The following is a 16,472-nucleotide window of genomic DNA, read 5'->3' as shown; positions in this document are numbered from 1 at the left end:
AACCCAAGAGGGTCGGACCCGGTCTGGTCAAGCAACAGAAGGAGGGGGTAGAAGCTTGAGGCAGTAGAATGAAAATACATCACTTTCAACTTTGACCGTTTCCTCTGCATAAACAACTTCCTGCAAACAGAAAGCTAGCACAATGGGAGGAATGCTGCTCCTCCATCTCTTTGCCCTCCGTGGATTTTCTAGTTGCAGAAAGCTTTCACCAGATGAAACATTCTGAAGTGTAATCTGTCCTCCACATGGTTCACAGAGCAGCCCTTTTAGCCCTTCACCACCTGAGACCTCGTTCTGCTGCATGTATAGACCAGATTTCAGTGGGCCGCCATACGGAGCTTGACGTGAACAGGCCAGCATTTGATTTACAGATTTTACATTTCTGCCTGGTTTTAAAGATATTACATCACTTACCGCTTCTGTGTCCTTTGGAATCCTATCTTCATCAGACGTTCCCTCTTAGTTGAGGGAACAAAAGCATTATGCTCCAAAACACTCAAGCCACCTAGGAGAAAACGAATTTGCTCCCACCCACCCTCCATCCCAGCAGCTGCAGCTACAAAGCAACAGCCAGTTGCGCCTCCTTTCAAGATTCTGGATCAGACAATGCAAGAATGCATTTGGCTAAAACAAAAAAAACCCTGAGCTGCAATAAACATCAAAAGATGGGAAGATGGAAACATGGATCCATGGCTAGAGTAGAAGAGGAATTCAAACAAGCAATTAAAATTCTATACTGATTTTCCAGCAGTGGGTAAGGGACTCTAGCCAATGTTTCCTATTCCAATTGGGTGTGCAATATCTGCCATGAGTTGGCAACTGGCCCCATGACAACCCAGTTTGTAGGTATTATAGGAAGTCATTTGTGCATAAATGCTGAAAGAAAAATCTTCCTACGTTGGGTGGGGGAAAAATAACATAAGAGTGGCTGTAACATTCTTGGCTCAATTATAAACCTTTTGTTTTATTGATTATGTGCCATTACTTTAAGCAATGTCAATTTTGCCAATTGCCTGGAACATGTGAAATGGAAAAGCGAGCTACAAATTTAATAAATTAAACAAAATAACAACCAGAGAGGAACTGGATGAGAATGCTGGAAGGAGGGGGAACGAATTAGCAAGACACAAATATGAGTTTGGGCAAGAACTTGGTGCAACACAAAAACAAGAAGAGGGGAAGGAAATCATAAAAGCTGGAAGCAGAAGCTAATGAACTTTGATAAATTCTGTATTATAGGTCTTCAGTTACTTAATTATCAGTGTTTCTGATCTGTTTCTTGCTTCTTCACTTCCCTTTATGAACTGCTTAAGGGTACAGCCGGAGCAGTTATTTATTAATGTACTAAAACATGTTACCAGTCAGAACTTTTATTGTGTAAAGCTGAGTCTAGGCAAAAGCACTGCAATTTCCTTATAATTTGTGGGGTTTTGTAAAAAAAAAGTTCCTAGTCCTTATGACTGCAAAGTAATGGACAATGCCTGATGAAATCTCAAAAAAGGTGGTGGGGAATAAGGAGGATTTTCAATGGTCAGAACCATTCACCAGAGACAGTCCTTCCTGGATTATGGCTAGAGATGGGCACGATCCAAAAAATTTTAATGATCCAGCGGATTGTGGATCGGCGCCACCAACGATCCCGAATTAACGATCTGTGCCGATCATCTCCTGTTCCCGAGCCGTGGATTGTGGATCATGGAGGCAAAAGCGGAGGGGCGCCCCGCTGTTCCCAGCAATACAGGAATGGTGGGTGATGCCGGCAGCATCTGTGTTTGTGTTTGGCCGTCTGTGTTTGGCCGTCAGAGCTGCCTATCAGGGTTTGCAGGGATGAGATTGGAGTGCCCATGGCTACAGAACACCCCCTTCCCCCTCCCTCCCCTGGGTGTCTTCTCCCAACTTGTGACTGCTTTGCTGCTCCGTGGTTGGAAGGAAGCCCTGCTGATCAAGGAAAGCTGGGCTTCCATTCGGGTTTCCAGGGCGACAGAAGGAGGGCAAACAGAGCTTAGGCCTTCCCCTGGCTTCATTGCCAGGGGAATAGATTGCTGGTGCCTGAGTGTCTGGATCCCCGATCTGAGCCCGATCCTGGCCTCTCCCGATTGCCGGATTGTTGGCCTTGGCCGATCATGATCCGCCGGGTCACGATCGCGCGATCGCCATTATCATGGATTTTTTTCTATTGTAATGCAGATTGTGCCCATCTCTAATTATGGCACTTTAAATTGTGGGAGAAATCCCTGCACAAAGAAAACTAACAAACCAGGCAGAAGGAATGGGGGCGGGGGGGCACTAGTACTTTCAATACTTCCATGCCTTTCTCTAGGCTAGCAGATTAACAGTGAAATCCTAAACAGAGTTACTCCAGTCTAAGCCCATTGAAATCAGGCAAAATAAGTCATGCAAATTAGTTAAGACTACAAAATAAAGAACAGAAAATGAAAAAATTGCTTAATTTGAACAGGATGCAGGATTCTGATATTTCTGGTGCAGAATTCTGCAGAGTACAGTGTACAGTTACTCCACTCTACTTCTGTTCAGAAATGCACCGAGAGTCCTTCCGCATGCTCAAGAACTCCAAGATTTTATTGCTGATCAGTACAAAGGTGTTCTTCCACTCGGGAATTTTAACACATTTAATGATCTAGCAGAACCTCCTTCAGATCTTGACCTGGGTCCTTATCTCTCTGCTTAACCCTCCTCAAAGGACCGGTTGTGATAACAAAGTAGGCATTTCAAAAGCAGCGCTCAGCAAGCATCCTTTACCTAACAGATCTGCTCCTTCGTCCACATCACCGATGGCTTCAGAGCCCACCTCGGTAAGTTCCGTGTACAGCGAATCCGTGTTGATGCCAAAGGCTTTGTTGACAATCCCTTGCGTAGGGCTGTGGTGCAAGGAGGGAAAACCACAAAAACCAAGAAATGTGACTGCAGCCATACTTCCCCCTTCATCATTGCACATCATTTGCAGAAGACCCACGGAATTGGGGAGGGTCTGGAGCTGCTCAGAGGCAGAGCACATGCTTGCCAAATAGAAGGTCCCAGGATGCAAAAGACCACCTTTAGCTCAAGACTTTGAGGAGCTGTTGCCAATAAGAGCAGACAATATTAGGTGGACCAGTAGTCTGGTTTGGTATAAGGTAGCTTCATATAAGAAAATGCTTATATGGAAACTGGCAGATAAGAGGGGGGAAACGTATAGCAGGAAAGCATCAGCTAGAGGAACGGCTAATCACTCCCTCCCCAGCTCTGCTCCTGTGCTCCAAACTGCCCTCTCCCATATCTATTTTTATGCAGAAAAAAGCAGCCATTGGAGGTCCCTTATGGTGTGTGGTGCATAATTAAACCTGTAGTGCCCTAATCATTGCCAGGCCATTGCCACTCTGACTCCAAAGAGGCTGCCTAGTAAGACGTAATGCATGCAACAACTTTAAAAAAAACGTATGTACCTGTTTCCAGTGCGCTCCAGCCTAGGATCTTGACACATGTCCAGCTCTGGAGTTGAATCAATGTCTTGAAAATCTGACCCTTCATCACTACTTCCCATTCCTACCAGATGAAAAGAGAGAGAAAAAATTGAGCTCAGGAAGGCCAATGAAGCTTTGGGACCCAAGAAGGGTGCATGCGCCTCTCCGCTTACCAAGGAGACAGGCGATGCAGTTCACATTGTGGAAGATCAGCGACAGTAGCCCTTTTCACACAAAGAGACCGAATGGGAACATGCCATTGGCTGGACAGAATCTCTGTTGAGCAGGGCTGTGGGTAGGTTGAGATGCTCCCCAAACACAGACAACGTCACCGAGCAAAGAGTGCAGGTCTCCAATCATGAAAATTGTTGTTCACTCATATATGACCTTCACATACCTTCTAGTCTGGGAAGGGCCATGGCTCAGTGGCAGAATATCTGCTTGGCATGCAGAAGGTCGCAGGTTCAATCCCAGCATCTCAGATGGATGTGAAAGACATCCACCTGAGACCCTAGAAAGTTACTGCTGGTCAGAGTAGAGAACACAGACCTTGACAGTCCAGCATTGTGACCACCTAAGGTGCCTTATAAATCAAGCATGGAATTTGTTACTGCAACGATCTTACATACTGAGAGTGCTTGTATGGGCAAGCACAATAATATTTAGGTTTTCGTAGGTCAAAAACAGCCATCTTTTTCTTCCTCCCTCCCCCATATAATGGCTACATTCAGATGCCATGACAAGCTGTAACTAAACTGAAATCATGCAAGAACAGAGCTTATTTGCTATGCTCCCATTCTCTTGTTCCTTGGCACACAAATTCACCAAACAAGTTGTGCTTGTGCCTAGATCTGAGATCAATTACAGCCTGTCATAGTGTCTGAATGCAGCAAAAAGCGTAGAATCCCGAAAAGAGATAGCAAAAAGTTACAATAGTCACGAAAACCTAACGAAATAGAGATTTAGAAAAATTACAAAATTATTCTTACTGTTATTTCATAATTCAAATTGCCATTCAATACATATTAGTATACACAGTCTTCATATACAGACCCATACATAAAGTGCTAGTGCAAAACAATGATGGTATCGCCTATGAAAAATTAATACTTCTAAAGTCCATCAATTTTCTTAGAGTGTACTCAAAAAGCTCATAGGGTCAAAATTCAAGTATAGGTCCGAATACATGCAGGTTGGATTAGACCATCTGACGGGCAGACCGGTTCTTTGGGGGCGGGGCATTTCTGAGTCTTTCAAAGATGGTTATCTCACCGAAGTAATTTTCAGTATTCAAAAGCTCCCATTCAAACTCCACTAAGGCAAACGTCAGATGTTGCTCCTGCAGTGACATACCAAAGAACGAACCAAACAAACCAGTCTAAAGTTCGTGGCGGTTTGTCAGAAATGGGCTCTGATGAACCGCTGGTTCGCTAACCACGAACCATCACGGTTCGTCATGAACTTTGGTTCGTATTTCGGTTCATGCCCATTTCTAGTTGCAATTAGATGGTATGTCTTTTACCAATGCTGGACTTAAACCAGTTTTTAAGCATGCTGATGTCATATTGCTGGCTGTTGTTCTGTCTTCAGCAGCAGGGGGAAGCTGGCTATGGACTAAGCAGTAGGGATCTATACAGAGTTGTTGTCAAAGGTAGCACAGAAGTCAAGGCCTGAGTCTGAGTGTTCTAGGTCTTGAGTTTACAGGAAAACTGAGGCAGTGGCCACGTGAACTGCGTGAACCAGCATGCAGGGCTTTAAATACCCTGCAAAGGAAAAAGTCCTACTTCATTCCTGGACTTCATCCAGTCAGGGCTGGATTGAACCCTCATCCTGCAAATCACTATATGCACTGAGGCAGTGATCTGGGCTCAGTAGCTGGAACACAGGCTACTGCTACAGCGCTTCAACATCATCAAGCTGCCTAGGAGATCTGCCACTCTCACTAGGCTGGTGTACAACTGAAGGAGGACTGGTGGTCCTGGGTATGGCTCTACAAGGCAGGGGGCTAGCTATTCCAGAGTCTGGCACATTAGCAGGATGGCCACGGCTAAGGCTTCAGGGGCACACCCTTAGACTGAGGCCTTGAGATCTCAGGGCTCTCGAGCAGGTCCGGTGGGACCAGGCGATCCCTGATTTCCCTGATCTTCCCTCCCAGGATGGTCCCTGGCTCATCCTGGTTGTTCCGAGATGGTTAGTCCATTTCTAAGTCTATCCCAGGGTGGGTTGTGCCAGTTGTATGGTGTACTATTGTTACTGCACATTTCGGCAGGGTCTTTTGCTGCAGCCCATCCTGAGAGTTGATTTTATCAACGGAAGAACAGGATAAAAATGACTTTAGCAAAAAAGCAATACAAACAATACGTTTTTTAAAAAAAAATTAAAAATGGTTTTCAAAATTCTAAATTCTGTACACCGCACTAATGCCAGCATGCTTAGCCAGAACCACAAAATACCCAATGAGATTTAGCTATAAAGAAGGAGAAGGGGTTTTTTTGATGTGGCAAGACTAATTCTAATGATTGTTGCAAGCCTGGAAGCAACCCGAGGCCTACAGCTAGCCATACCTATGCAGACGTTCCTCATCTCCTGGGTGACCTGGACTTCCATATTCCGACTGTTCCGCTTCTCTCGAGACCGCTTGTTATTCTTGGCTGTGATACTGTAATCGTTCATGGGCGGAAGGCTCTCGTTCAAAGGAGTGACGGCAGCAGAGGGTACAGATGAAGTGGGTGTGTTGGATTTTGTTCCAGTGGTGCTCGGTGTAGCCGCTGCAGAGGACTGTCCTGATTCAGACATTTGCTCAGTTGGGCACTGTTTTACCCAGCATTGTTTGGAGAACAAGGAAAAGAAAAAAAGGGGGGAAGGCATCACTATATTAGTTGATTTCTCCATTTATTGGCTTGGTGGCTGCCTTGTAGCGTTATGGGATGACAAGTGCTGCTCACTAAAAAGCCCCTCGTGGCAACCATCAATGAACAGCCTGCCGGATCAGCGCAACGCAATGATCAGAATGTTTGTCTGGACTTCGAAGAACCAGGCCCAAATCCCCACCACAGCCACAAAGCAGGCTGGATACCTGTTAGCCTAACCTACCCAACAGGGCCATTGTAAAGGATGAACTAAACTGGGACTCTAAAACATTCCATTACGCTGAAACGCACCCATGTGTGACTCTCACATAAAGCATGCAACGTATAAAAGCATATTGCTTCAAACCTAACACACTTCACATTCCTTCAAGATATCCTCCTATGGAAAAAAAATGAGATGGATCAGGCCACTAAAACTGCTCAGGGACAAGCTAAGCAGAAAAGCTCCTGTATGGCCACACAGCTACGACCTGGCCAGTGACCATGACAGACACAAGCTCACCTCTGGCCTCCTTCTAAACTGCCAAACACCACCACCAGCCCATTGGGAACTTTTCTGCCAAGTTAAACTGGGTCCTGGTTACTCAGGAGAAAGGTGGGCTCATAAATGATTAATTTATTGATGGGCCAATCTGCCCCCAAGAGGAGAGAGAATTCAGGAAAAGGCCAGATGTAGGGATGCTGCAATGGAGAATTCACTCGGACCTTAAAGAACGTTCCTGCTATGTGATATATTTAACCATAAAGTTAAAAGAGACAGAGCTGCTCTACCCACACAGGACCAAGCTAGCTCTGTACCCCCTAAGGGTTTATACTTCAGCTACAAAAAAATGCTGGAATGTTCAGGAGCAAGTCACTGGGATGAAGGAGCCACAAGGATCCAGTCAAAGATCCAGCAGTGACTTGTGAGTCGACAGCACTTCAAACCATATAACCAGAAAATGGCACCGTTAAAACAGAGGCACACATTTGCACAAAGCAAGCTCATAAGTTCTGCATCCAATCATATCCATTCCCAGTAACACCTTTCTTAATATGGTAACCAAGGAAACAGGATTTCAGAGCTGAAAAAAATCTGCAAACCAATCGACTCTGGAGTGGGGCGGGCCAATAATCCAATGGCAGCAGAATTCCAGGAGCACAAAACTAACTGCAGCCCTGGACTTCTCGTTCTGTACAAGTGGAGGGAGAAGCCCCTACCAGTAGCTCATGTACTTGCATGGAAAAGGGGAAGGGGCTTGGCATCAGGAAAAGAACCACACCACCTACTGAGTTGTAGATGGCAAGACAGAGGTGGGTGGGGAGGGGGAATGGGTTTTTCTTCTTTTTTTAAAATACGGAGCAACTGCATAATTTGAGCGAAGCCCATTTTACAGGCAACTGGATACATACCTTTTCTTAGTGCATGTGGAGAAGATTCCTCCCTCCCCCAGGGCCATTTTTTCAATCTGAAATACTTGGGCGGGGGGGGGGGGAGATAAACACAATATTTGAGGAAACTCGCATGTTTCCTGGGATAAATGTGTTTCTCCAACAGGCCAAATACTCCCTCTCCCAAACAGTTTCAGGTTGGGAAAATGGCCTGGGGGGAAGCTGACAGTCCTTCTCCACGTGACCCGGTCTTGATCCAAATCAGGTACCACATGCACGGAAACTGAGAACCCACAACTTACGTCTGGCTGCGTTATATCTGTCACAGCATGAGGACCACAGATCTGACCTATGGACTCCATTAATCTGCTCAACCACCCTAACTCTCAGCTTCTGTTCCGTTTTAAGGAATGGCCATTATTTCAAGGACAGCAATGATACTGGACTAGGATTCTGCCACTGTACCATCCTATCAATGATTCTGCAGCTTTCAAAAGAAGCATAGCCATTTGAGAAATGAAGACTGTGCAAAGATGGCCACTTAACCCTTTGCAACCATACATTTTCTAAAAGGCAAGGATGCCCTGCTTCAATGAGAAACTAGATGTGGAGTTGTGGTGTATGTTAATCTGGTTCAAATTGGCCTGGAGTAGGGTCTTCCCCTTTAACCTTGATTAATTAGTGTTTGTAAGATTTAAGAGCCCTACAGAATACCTATTATTTTCAGTTGTGCCACATGGACATAACCAAACTTACTAACAACAGACACTAAATACACAGGGACTCTCTCTGACTAAAGAACAACAGAACAGTTTATTTTATAATGGCCCTTTCTCTACACATACATTGGATTCTTTAATCATTTCACGCTTGCACTGGCAGTTATTTTGATATATAGAGCTTTGTTTGCACACCACCAAAATGGATAGCGCTTTGTTTGCTCCCTACTGCCTGGAGGAACAAGGCATGTTTGGAGCAAATTTAAAGTATCCTACTTGTTTCCCAGCTCCAGAGAACCTAATTCTGGAAAAGCTTGGGAGTACGGGGTGGGGTGGGGGAGTAGCGCTCCAAAGAGCATGTAAATCATTAAATGTTCCAATTTAATTAAATAAGGTGACCACCAACAGAGAAGGCTGTTGACTACAACTTTGTGGGATTCAGAGGTCTGGCCTGGTCTCTTCCCTATAGGTCATTTCTGGGGGTGCATTAAGTGTATGTCACACATTACTGGATCATTCAAGAGTTTGAGCGGCAGCACGATTACTCAGCCTCAGAGAAGATTATCCGTTGAACCTCTGCATGAGTCAAGGCTCTGGTTTCCCACCTTTTAAGCAATTAATGACTCATGCAGAAGCATGAGTGGCCAATTTTTATTTGAACACACCCCATAGTACAGAAGTGCAGCATGCCTCCAAATTTAATTCAGAATGGGAAAGTATGTCCATCAAATATCAGGAAGACTGGCTTAAGCCACTGTTTGCCTCTCAGACACTGCATGTGTCAAGACATGTTATAACCTGCAGTAATCTATGCAGATACTGCAGCATGTAGTTCTCCAGCCCATTTCACATGTTATCGATTTCTAATACCCAAACTACTTCTGTTTCAGCAATCGCATAGTTCCCATGTGCATACAGCAATTCCATATGCTTATAAGTAGGGGTGTGCAAGGAAAAAAATTTCGGCATTCTTGTTTCGGCTTTAGCCGAAACAAGAATCTCTTTCGGATAAAGCCGAAAGCCGAAACAGCTAGCCGTTTCAGCTTTTGGCTTTCAGCTTTGTTTCGGCTTCTTTCGGCTTTCTTTCGGCTTTTTTCAATGGGAAAATGCCTCCGTCTTCCCGGACGCCTGGGGGAGGCATTTTCCCACCGAATCAGCCCAAAATTGGTGGGGACCTTCCTCTAACCCCTCTCTAACAACCCCCCAAGGTTCAGACAGATTGGACTTTGGGGGGGCCATGTTATGGCCCCCCCAAAGCAGGTCCCCCATCCTCCCATAAGAAAGCGAAGGGTGAGCATATTGTTAGCATGCTGCTGCTCATCTTTCTTCATTATTTCCTATGGGGAAAAAATGAAGAGGCAGGCTTCCTTTGCCAGGGGTGGCATTTTGCATGCAAAATGCCCCCAAACCCTCAGGGGCCCTTCTCCCACCCTTACTCCCACCCCCTACCAAGGCTCAGCCTGCTCCCACTTGGGGGGGCCATTTCATGGCCTCCCCAAGTAGGTGCTCTCAGCCCCCAAAGTCCACCCCTTACAGCCCCACACAAACCCAATTCCCCCCCAGCTGCCACACACAGACCCAAATCCCCACATTAGCCCCTCACAGACCCAAATCCCCACATTAGCCCCTCACAGACCCAAATCCACCCCCAGCAGCCCCACACCCATAACCCCAGGAACAGGCTGGCAAAGGCCAGCCTTCTCCCTTTGTTCCCTATACTGGGAACTTCTAAATTCTCTTTCCCTGGCCAATTCTGCACAGCCCAGGGGTGCCACAATGGTGGGCACACTTCTGAGTGCCAGCTGGTCCCTGTGAAAGAGCACCTGAACCACAGACACCCTCCCTCAAATTCCCCCACCACCTACAGAGATGGCTGGCCAGCCAGCCCCATTGTTCCCTATGATGGGAATCAACTGCACAACAAAGAATAAAACATGAACAACACAAAATGAAGTTTTTTAAAAATTATTTTCTCCCTTTCAAAGTACAAGTAGGCAAAGCATTATGACACATTACACCAGCAGTCCCCCACACAGAAAAATAACACAACTCACTTAACATCAGAGAATCACAAAAACACAATTCCTGTCAAAAACACTTTATTTCTTGAACAGCTTTAGGTTACACAGCAGTGTAACCTAAAGCAGTGTACTACACAGCAGTGTACATAGCAGTGTACTACACAAAATAATACAACCCACTTCACCGTTTTTGACAGCAATTGTGTTTGGGTGATTCTCTGATGTGAAGTGAGTTGTGTTATTTTTGTGTAGTACACTGCTTTCATGCCCTGTTGTGCCTTCCTACTGTGTAACCTAAAGCAGTTAAAGAAATAAAGTGCTTTTGGCAGCAATTTTTTGGGGTGATTCTTTAATGTGAAGTGAGTTGTGTTATTTTTTTGTAAGATACTGCTGCAATGCCCTTTGGTGTGCCCCCCTGCTCTGTAACCTAAAGCTGTTCAAGAAATAAAGTGTTTTTGACAGGAATTGTGTTTTTGTGATTCTCTGATGTTAAGTGAGTTGTGTTATTTTTTTGTAAGGTACTGCTGCAATGCCCTTTGGTGTGCCCCCCTGCTGTGTAACCTAAAGCTGTTCAAGAAATAAAGTGTTTTTGCCAGGAATTGTGTTTTTGTGATTCTCTGATGTTAAGTGAGTTGTGTTATTTTTGGAATGCTGGAATGCCCTTTGGTGTGCCCCCCTGCTGTGTAACCTAAAGCTGTTCAAGAAATAAAGTGTTTTTGCCAGGAATTGTGTTTTTGTGATTCTCTGATGTTAAGTGAGTTGTGTTATTTTTCTGTGTGGGGGACTGCTGGTGTAATGTGTCATAATGCTTTGCTACTTGTACTTTGAAAGGGAGAAAATAATTTTTAAAAAACTTTATTTTGTGTTGTTCGTGTTTTATTCTTTGTTGTGCAGTTGGTTCCCATCATAGGGAACAATGGGGCTGGCTGGCCAGCCATCTCTGTAGGTGGTGGGGGAACTTGAGGAAGGGTGTCTGTGGTTCAGGTGCTCTTTCACAGGGACCAGCTGGCACTCAGAAGTGTGCCCACCATTGTGGCACCCCTGGGCTGTGCAGAATTGGCCAGGGAAAGAGAATTTAGAAGTTCCCAGCATAGGGAACAAAGGGAGAGGGCTGGCCTTTGCCAGCCTGTTCCTGGGGTTATGGGTGTGGGGCTGCTGGGGGTGGATTTGGGTCTGTGAGGGGCTAATGTGGGGATTTGGGTCTGTGTGTGGCAGCTGGGGGGGGGAATTGGGTTTGTGTGGGGCTGTAAGGGGTGGACTTTAGGAGCTGAGAGGACCTACTTGGGGAGGCCATGAAATGGCCCCCCCAAGTGGGAGCAGGCTGAGCCTTGGTGGGGGGTGGGAGGAGGGGTGGGAGAAGGGCCCCTGAGGGCTGGGGGGCATTTTGCATGCAAAATGCCACCCCTGGCAAGACAAGCCTCCCCCAGCTGTCAGTGGTAGAGAAAAGAGCACCTACTTGGGGAGGCCATGAAATGCCCCCCCCCAGTGGGAGCAGTCTGAGCCTTGGTGGAGGGTGGGAGGAAGGGTGGGAGAAGGGCCCCAGAGGGTTGGGGGGCATTTTGCATGCAAAATGCCACCCCTGGCAAGACAAGCCTCCCCCAGCTGTCAGTGGTAGAGATGAGAGCAGAGCACCTACTTGGGGAGGCCATGGCCCCCCCAAGCGGGAGCAGGCTGAGCCTTGGTGGGGGGTGGGAGGAAGGGTGGGAGAAGGGCCCCTGAGGGTAAGGGGGCATTTTGCATGCAAAATGCCACCCCTGGCAAAGGAAGCCTGCCTCTTCATTTTTTCCCCATAGGAAATAATGAAGAAAGATGAGCAGCAGCATGCTAACAATATGCTCACCCTTCGCTTTCTTATGGGAGGATAGGGGGACCTGCTTTGGGGGGCCGAATGGAGAGGAAACCCATCAACCTCATGAAGAAACTGGCACAAATACAAACAGGCTATCTACACACAGGAACTTTTTTCCCAGCACCAAAGTGACTTTTGTGAACAGATCAACAACCTGTGAAGCAGCCCTTGTATGAAATCTAACTTCTGAACTGAAGATATTTCACTCCACTTCTTCCTGTGGTAGAACTAGAGTGCATCCTCCCACCTCTTCCACAGGGTACATCTATCCTGCCTCCAAGGCTACAAGACATCCACGTGTGAGTGTAACATTTGAAGTACGCAGATGACAACTAATGTGTTTAGGCCTGATTAACTATGAGATGGATACTTGGAATGTTAGCCTTGTTCATTTTTGTCCCACCCTTTCTCCAAAGAGGCCTGAGCAGTAAATATGGTTCCCCCTTCTAATTTTAGTATAAGTGCTGATGAAGACTTTGATCCAACTCTATGAGAACGCATACTGATGCTTCAGCTAACCTTTAAAATTTACTAATTTCATCCTTTTATTATAGGAACCTTTTGATTTCTGAATTGTGTTTATATGTGTATTGCAGGTTATTGAATGTTTGTATTGGGCCCAACCTGAGGAAGTCTAACAAGAAGTTGTGCTTTAGGGACTATTTTATTGAGAATAAACATTGCTATTATAGTAACAGTTCTCCCTTCCCTTTTTTTACTTTTCACAACAGTGTCACGAGGTAGGCTAGGCTGACGGCGACTGGCCCAAAGTTGAGTGAGACTCTGAATCCAGCTCTCTCAAGATTGTAGACCTACACTAACCACTATATCACACTGCCACTAAGTAATCCAGACAAAACCGCTGGCACATACCACACTATTCAGATCTCAGCACATTGGGTTTGGCTTATGAACTTTTACCCTATTCAAACATCACACCTATATATGAACGCCCGATGTTCTCGGAAGCAGGGCAGCTTTGCCTGGGGGATCGGGTTCGATCTCACTCTCCTACTGTGTGTAGGAAGAAAACTGAACAAAGCGTCGTTCCAGACTGGACCACAGATGCTTTACAGAAAAGAAGAACCAGAAATAATATAGAGAAAACCCTCAAAGGCAGGGCTTAGCTCAGCAAAGCATCAGTGCAGAAATGGGTATGAGGCTGCAAAGGGTTACAGACACACAGAGGTCTCTCCGTATGAAGATGCAAACAAGGAGGAGGCAGGCAGGAAGCCTTCGTGGCAGGAGGGTGTATAAAACCTTGTAGCTGGAGTGGGACTGCAGCTGGCCGAGGTCAGTCAGGTGCCAGTGGTCCACTGTGGGGGCGACCTTTGCCCCCACCTGCCCACGTACCATGCCATCTGCGAGGGGGATGTTCAGAGAATTAGGGCGGCTCCTAAGAGAGAGAAAGGGAGAGACAGAGAGAAGAAGAGGGGAGGTAAGCGGCAGAGACATCAGCCGAGGTTGGAAATACAGAAACCAACAAAAATAAACCTTTGTAGTCCCTTATGGAAGCAGCTCCTCAATTACTTTCCCACTCCAAAGTGCTCCAAATGCCTCAGCATTCCAGGAATGAATTTGGGGCTGGAAATATTCAGATTGGCTCAAGCTAGAATAACATAGGGGGTCTTTCTCCCAAGGAGGTACTTGTGAGCAAGGGGTGGACCTACAAATTGTAAGCATGGCTGCGCATACCATGCAATCTGTGAAAAGCATGTAATTCATTTTCAGTGCTGCCATCCTACGGTGAGGTTTTTATGTACTTTTGGGTAACACCGCTGCTGCAGCGTGCCATTTTATGCATATTACGCTGCTCCCTTTCTACAACTGTACAGCTGTTTCATATAGCTTATTTACAAGGACAGTTGTTTTATTTATTGTAATTGCGTGCATTTTCCCTAAAAACAAACTTGGATAATTTTGGAGAAGCAGCATATGAATACTTTCAGACAAACAGGAACAAGTCTTATTGATAGTTTTATGTGGATATATGTGTTTGTCTGCAGTAGAAGAGCAAGATTCCAGTTCAGTAGTTCCTTAAAGATCAACAAGATTTTCAGGGTATAAGATTTCAAGAGTCAAAGCTCTCTTCTTCATATACAAGTAGGAATGGAGATCCCTGAGCCTTTTTATGCCCGCTAGATGGTGGGAGGGGTGTTGTAAGGAAGGGCTTCAGGAAGCAAAAGTACAATGGTTCAATTCAGCCTGACTAAAACAGAAATTAGCACCTGAAGTGAGAGAAGAATGCTGTCTGTATTCAGCCCCAGGGGGATTTATTGTTTCGAATTTGTGAATTAATTCAAGTTCAGCAATCTCCGGTTGTTATCTCCCCTTGAGGTTTCCCTGTTTGAGGACTGCCACAGCTATGAAAAAAGTGAGCTGTGGCTCACGAAAGCTCATACCCTACCAGAAATTTTGTTAAGTCTTATAGGTGCTACTGGAGTCTTGCTCTTTTCTACTGCTAATGACAGATTAACCCAGCTACCCTTCTTGATCAGCCACTCTTAAATCAGCCCTGTTATCATCTTCAGCTAGTGAGTGAAGATTTCATTTGGCATACCCTCAGTGTTCTCTCCTTCACATCCAATGCTTTAATTGTTTCAACTGTTGTTTTTATGTCTTATAACCACCTTGGAATCGCTCATGAAAGCTCATACCCTAACGCAAATTTTGTTAGTCTTATAGGTGCTACTGGACTCTTGCTCTGTTGGTGGCCTTTATGAAGGGAGATAGGTGGGATATAAATTTAGTTAAATAAAATAAATAAAATGAAATATTCTCTCATGGGTTTTTGAGTGTTGTGATTTTTAATAGCAGAAAGGAGGAAGAGTTCAGTAGCACTTATAAGTCGAACAAAATTTGTGGTAGGGTAGGAACTTTCGTGAGTCACAGCTCACTTCTTCAGAGACAGCTAGAATGTGAGTCCATCTGTCCTTATATCTTGGAGAGTGGAGTGATTGCAGAAGCGGTATGATAAGAGCTGGTGAATGACAATGGCAGGCGTGATTGAATAGGATGGAGTATGCAGAGGGGAAGTGGGTGTGGAGAAATCAGCATTGGTAATGAGACAGGAAGCCTTTGTCTTGATTCAGTCCAGGTGGATGCATTGTCTTGAGCTTCATTATCAGTTGCAATTCCGCAGTCTCTCTTTCTAGTCTCAGATATAGGTCCACTTATTCTTTTGGGTAGGAACTGACCAGTTTGTCCAATAGAGAGAGTTGAAGGCATTGCTGGCATTCTATAACATATATAACAAACCTGAGATGGTATAACTGGTGTTGTTAGGTCCAGTCGTTGTGTTATTGGAGTGAATATGGGAACAGAGTTGTCATCTTAGCACAACACCAAAGAGTTGGCATGACACCACAGACTTTCTAAGAAAAATATAATCTCTCAACAATCTTCCAGTATTTTGGCTACCCTGGATGCTGAGTCTCTTTACACAACATCCCCCACAAAGACGGACTACAAACAATTAGGAACACCATCTCTGACAACACCAGAACTGACCACACGACCCAGTTCTGCCAGTTTGTCCTTACCCACAATAACTTTAGATTTGGAGAAGATTTTTCCTTCAGATCAATGGCGCTGCCATGACGACTCACGTGGAACCACAATATTTTAATATCTTTATGGCTGAGGTGGAGCAATGTTTCCTCAGCTCCCACCTGCTAACATGCCTCCTGTACTTCAGACTTATGGATGACATTTTTATCATCCGGGGGGAAAGCCCTAAAGGAATTTCAGGCTTTCAGCAACTTCCACCCTACAATCAACCTGACTGTGAATTAATCCACACAGGAAGTACATTTTCTAGACACCACCATACAAATACATGATGGAAGGTAAAGAGCAACGTTATATAGGAAACCTTCTGATTGTCACATACATCTACACACCTCCAGTCACTATCCTAAATACAACAAACAATCCATCATCTACAGCCAAGTACTACGTTACAGTCACATCTGTTCCAATGCCTCTGACAGAGTCTCACCTGCACAATCTACAACAGACATTTTTGAATAATAATACTCACCCAAAGTAGTAAGGAAACAGACTAACAAAACCAGAATGATACCAAGGGATAACTTGATGATGATGATTATGACGACAACAACATTTGATTTATATACCGCCCTTCAGGACAATTTAATGCCCACTCAGAGTGGTATACA

At 45.3% G+C, this 16,472-nt stretch overlaps 1 protein-coding gene across 1 annotated transcript in view; it reads right to left on the bottom strand.

Moving 5' to 3' along the window:
• Window positions 1-16,472, bottom strand: part of MAPK8IP3 (mitogen-activated protein kinase 8 interacting protein 3) — a 76,267-nt gene that overhangs the window by 43,710 nt on the left and 16,085 nt on the right. The window contains 5 exon segments of the mRNA XM_054993230.1: window positions 2,761-2,879; window positions 3,444-3,543; window positions 6,026-6,272; window positions 13,552-13,684; window positions 14,741-14,749. Of these exon segments, the coding sequence (XP_054849205.1) occupies window positions 2,761-2,879; window positions 3,444-3,543; window positions 6,026-6,272; window positions 13,552-13,684; window positions 14,741-14,749 (608 nt within the window).

The sequence above is a fragment of the Eublepharis macularius genome, chromosome 12, assembly GCF_028583425.1.
Source record: "Eublepharis macularius isolate TG4126 chromosome 12, MPM_Emac_v1.0, whole genome shotgun sequence".
Lineage (NCBI taxonomy): Eukaryota > Metazoa > Chordata > Lepidosauria > Squamata > Eublepharidae > Eublepharis > Eublepharis macularius.
The sequence above is the reverse complement of the archived record's forward strand: the minus strand, read 5'-3'. Positions and strand labels throughout refer to the sequence as shown.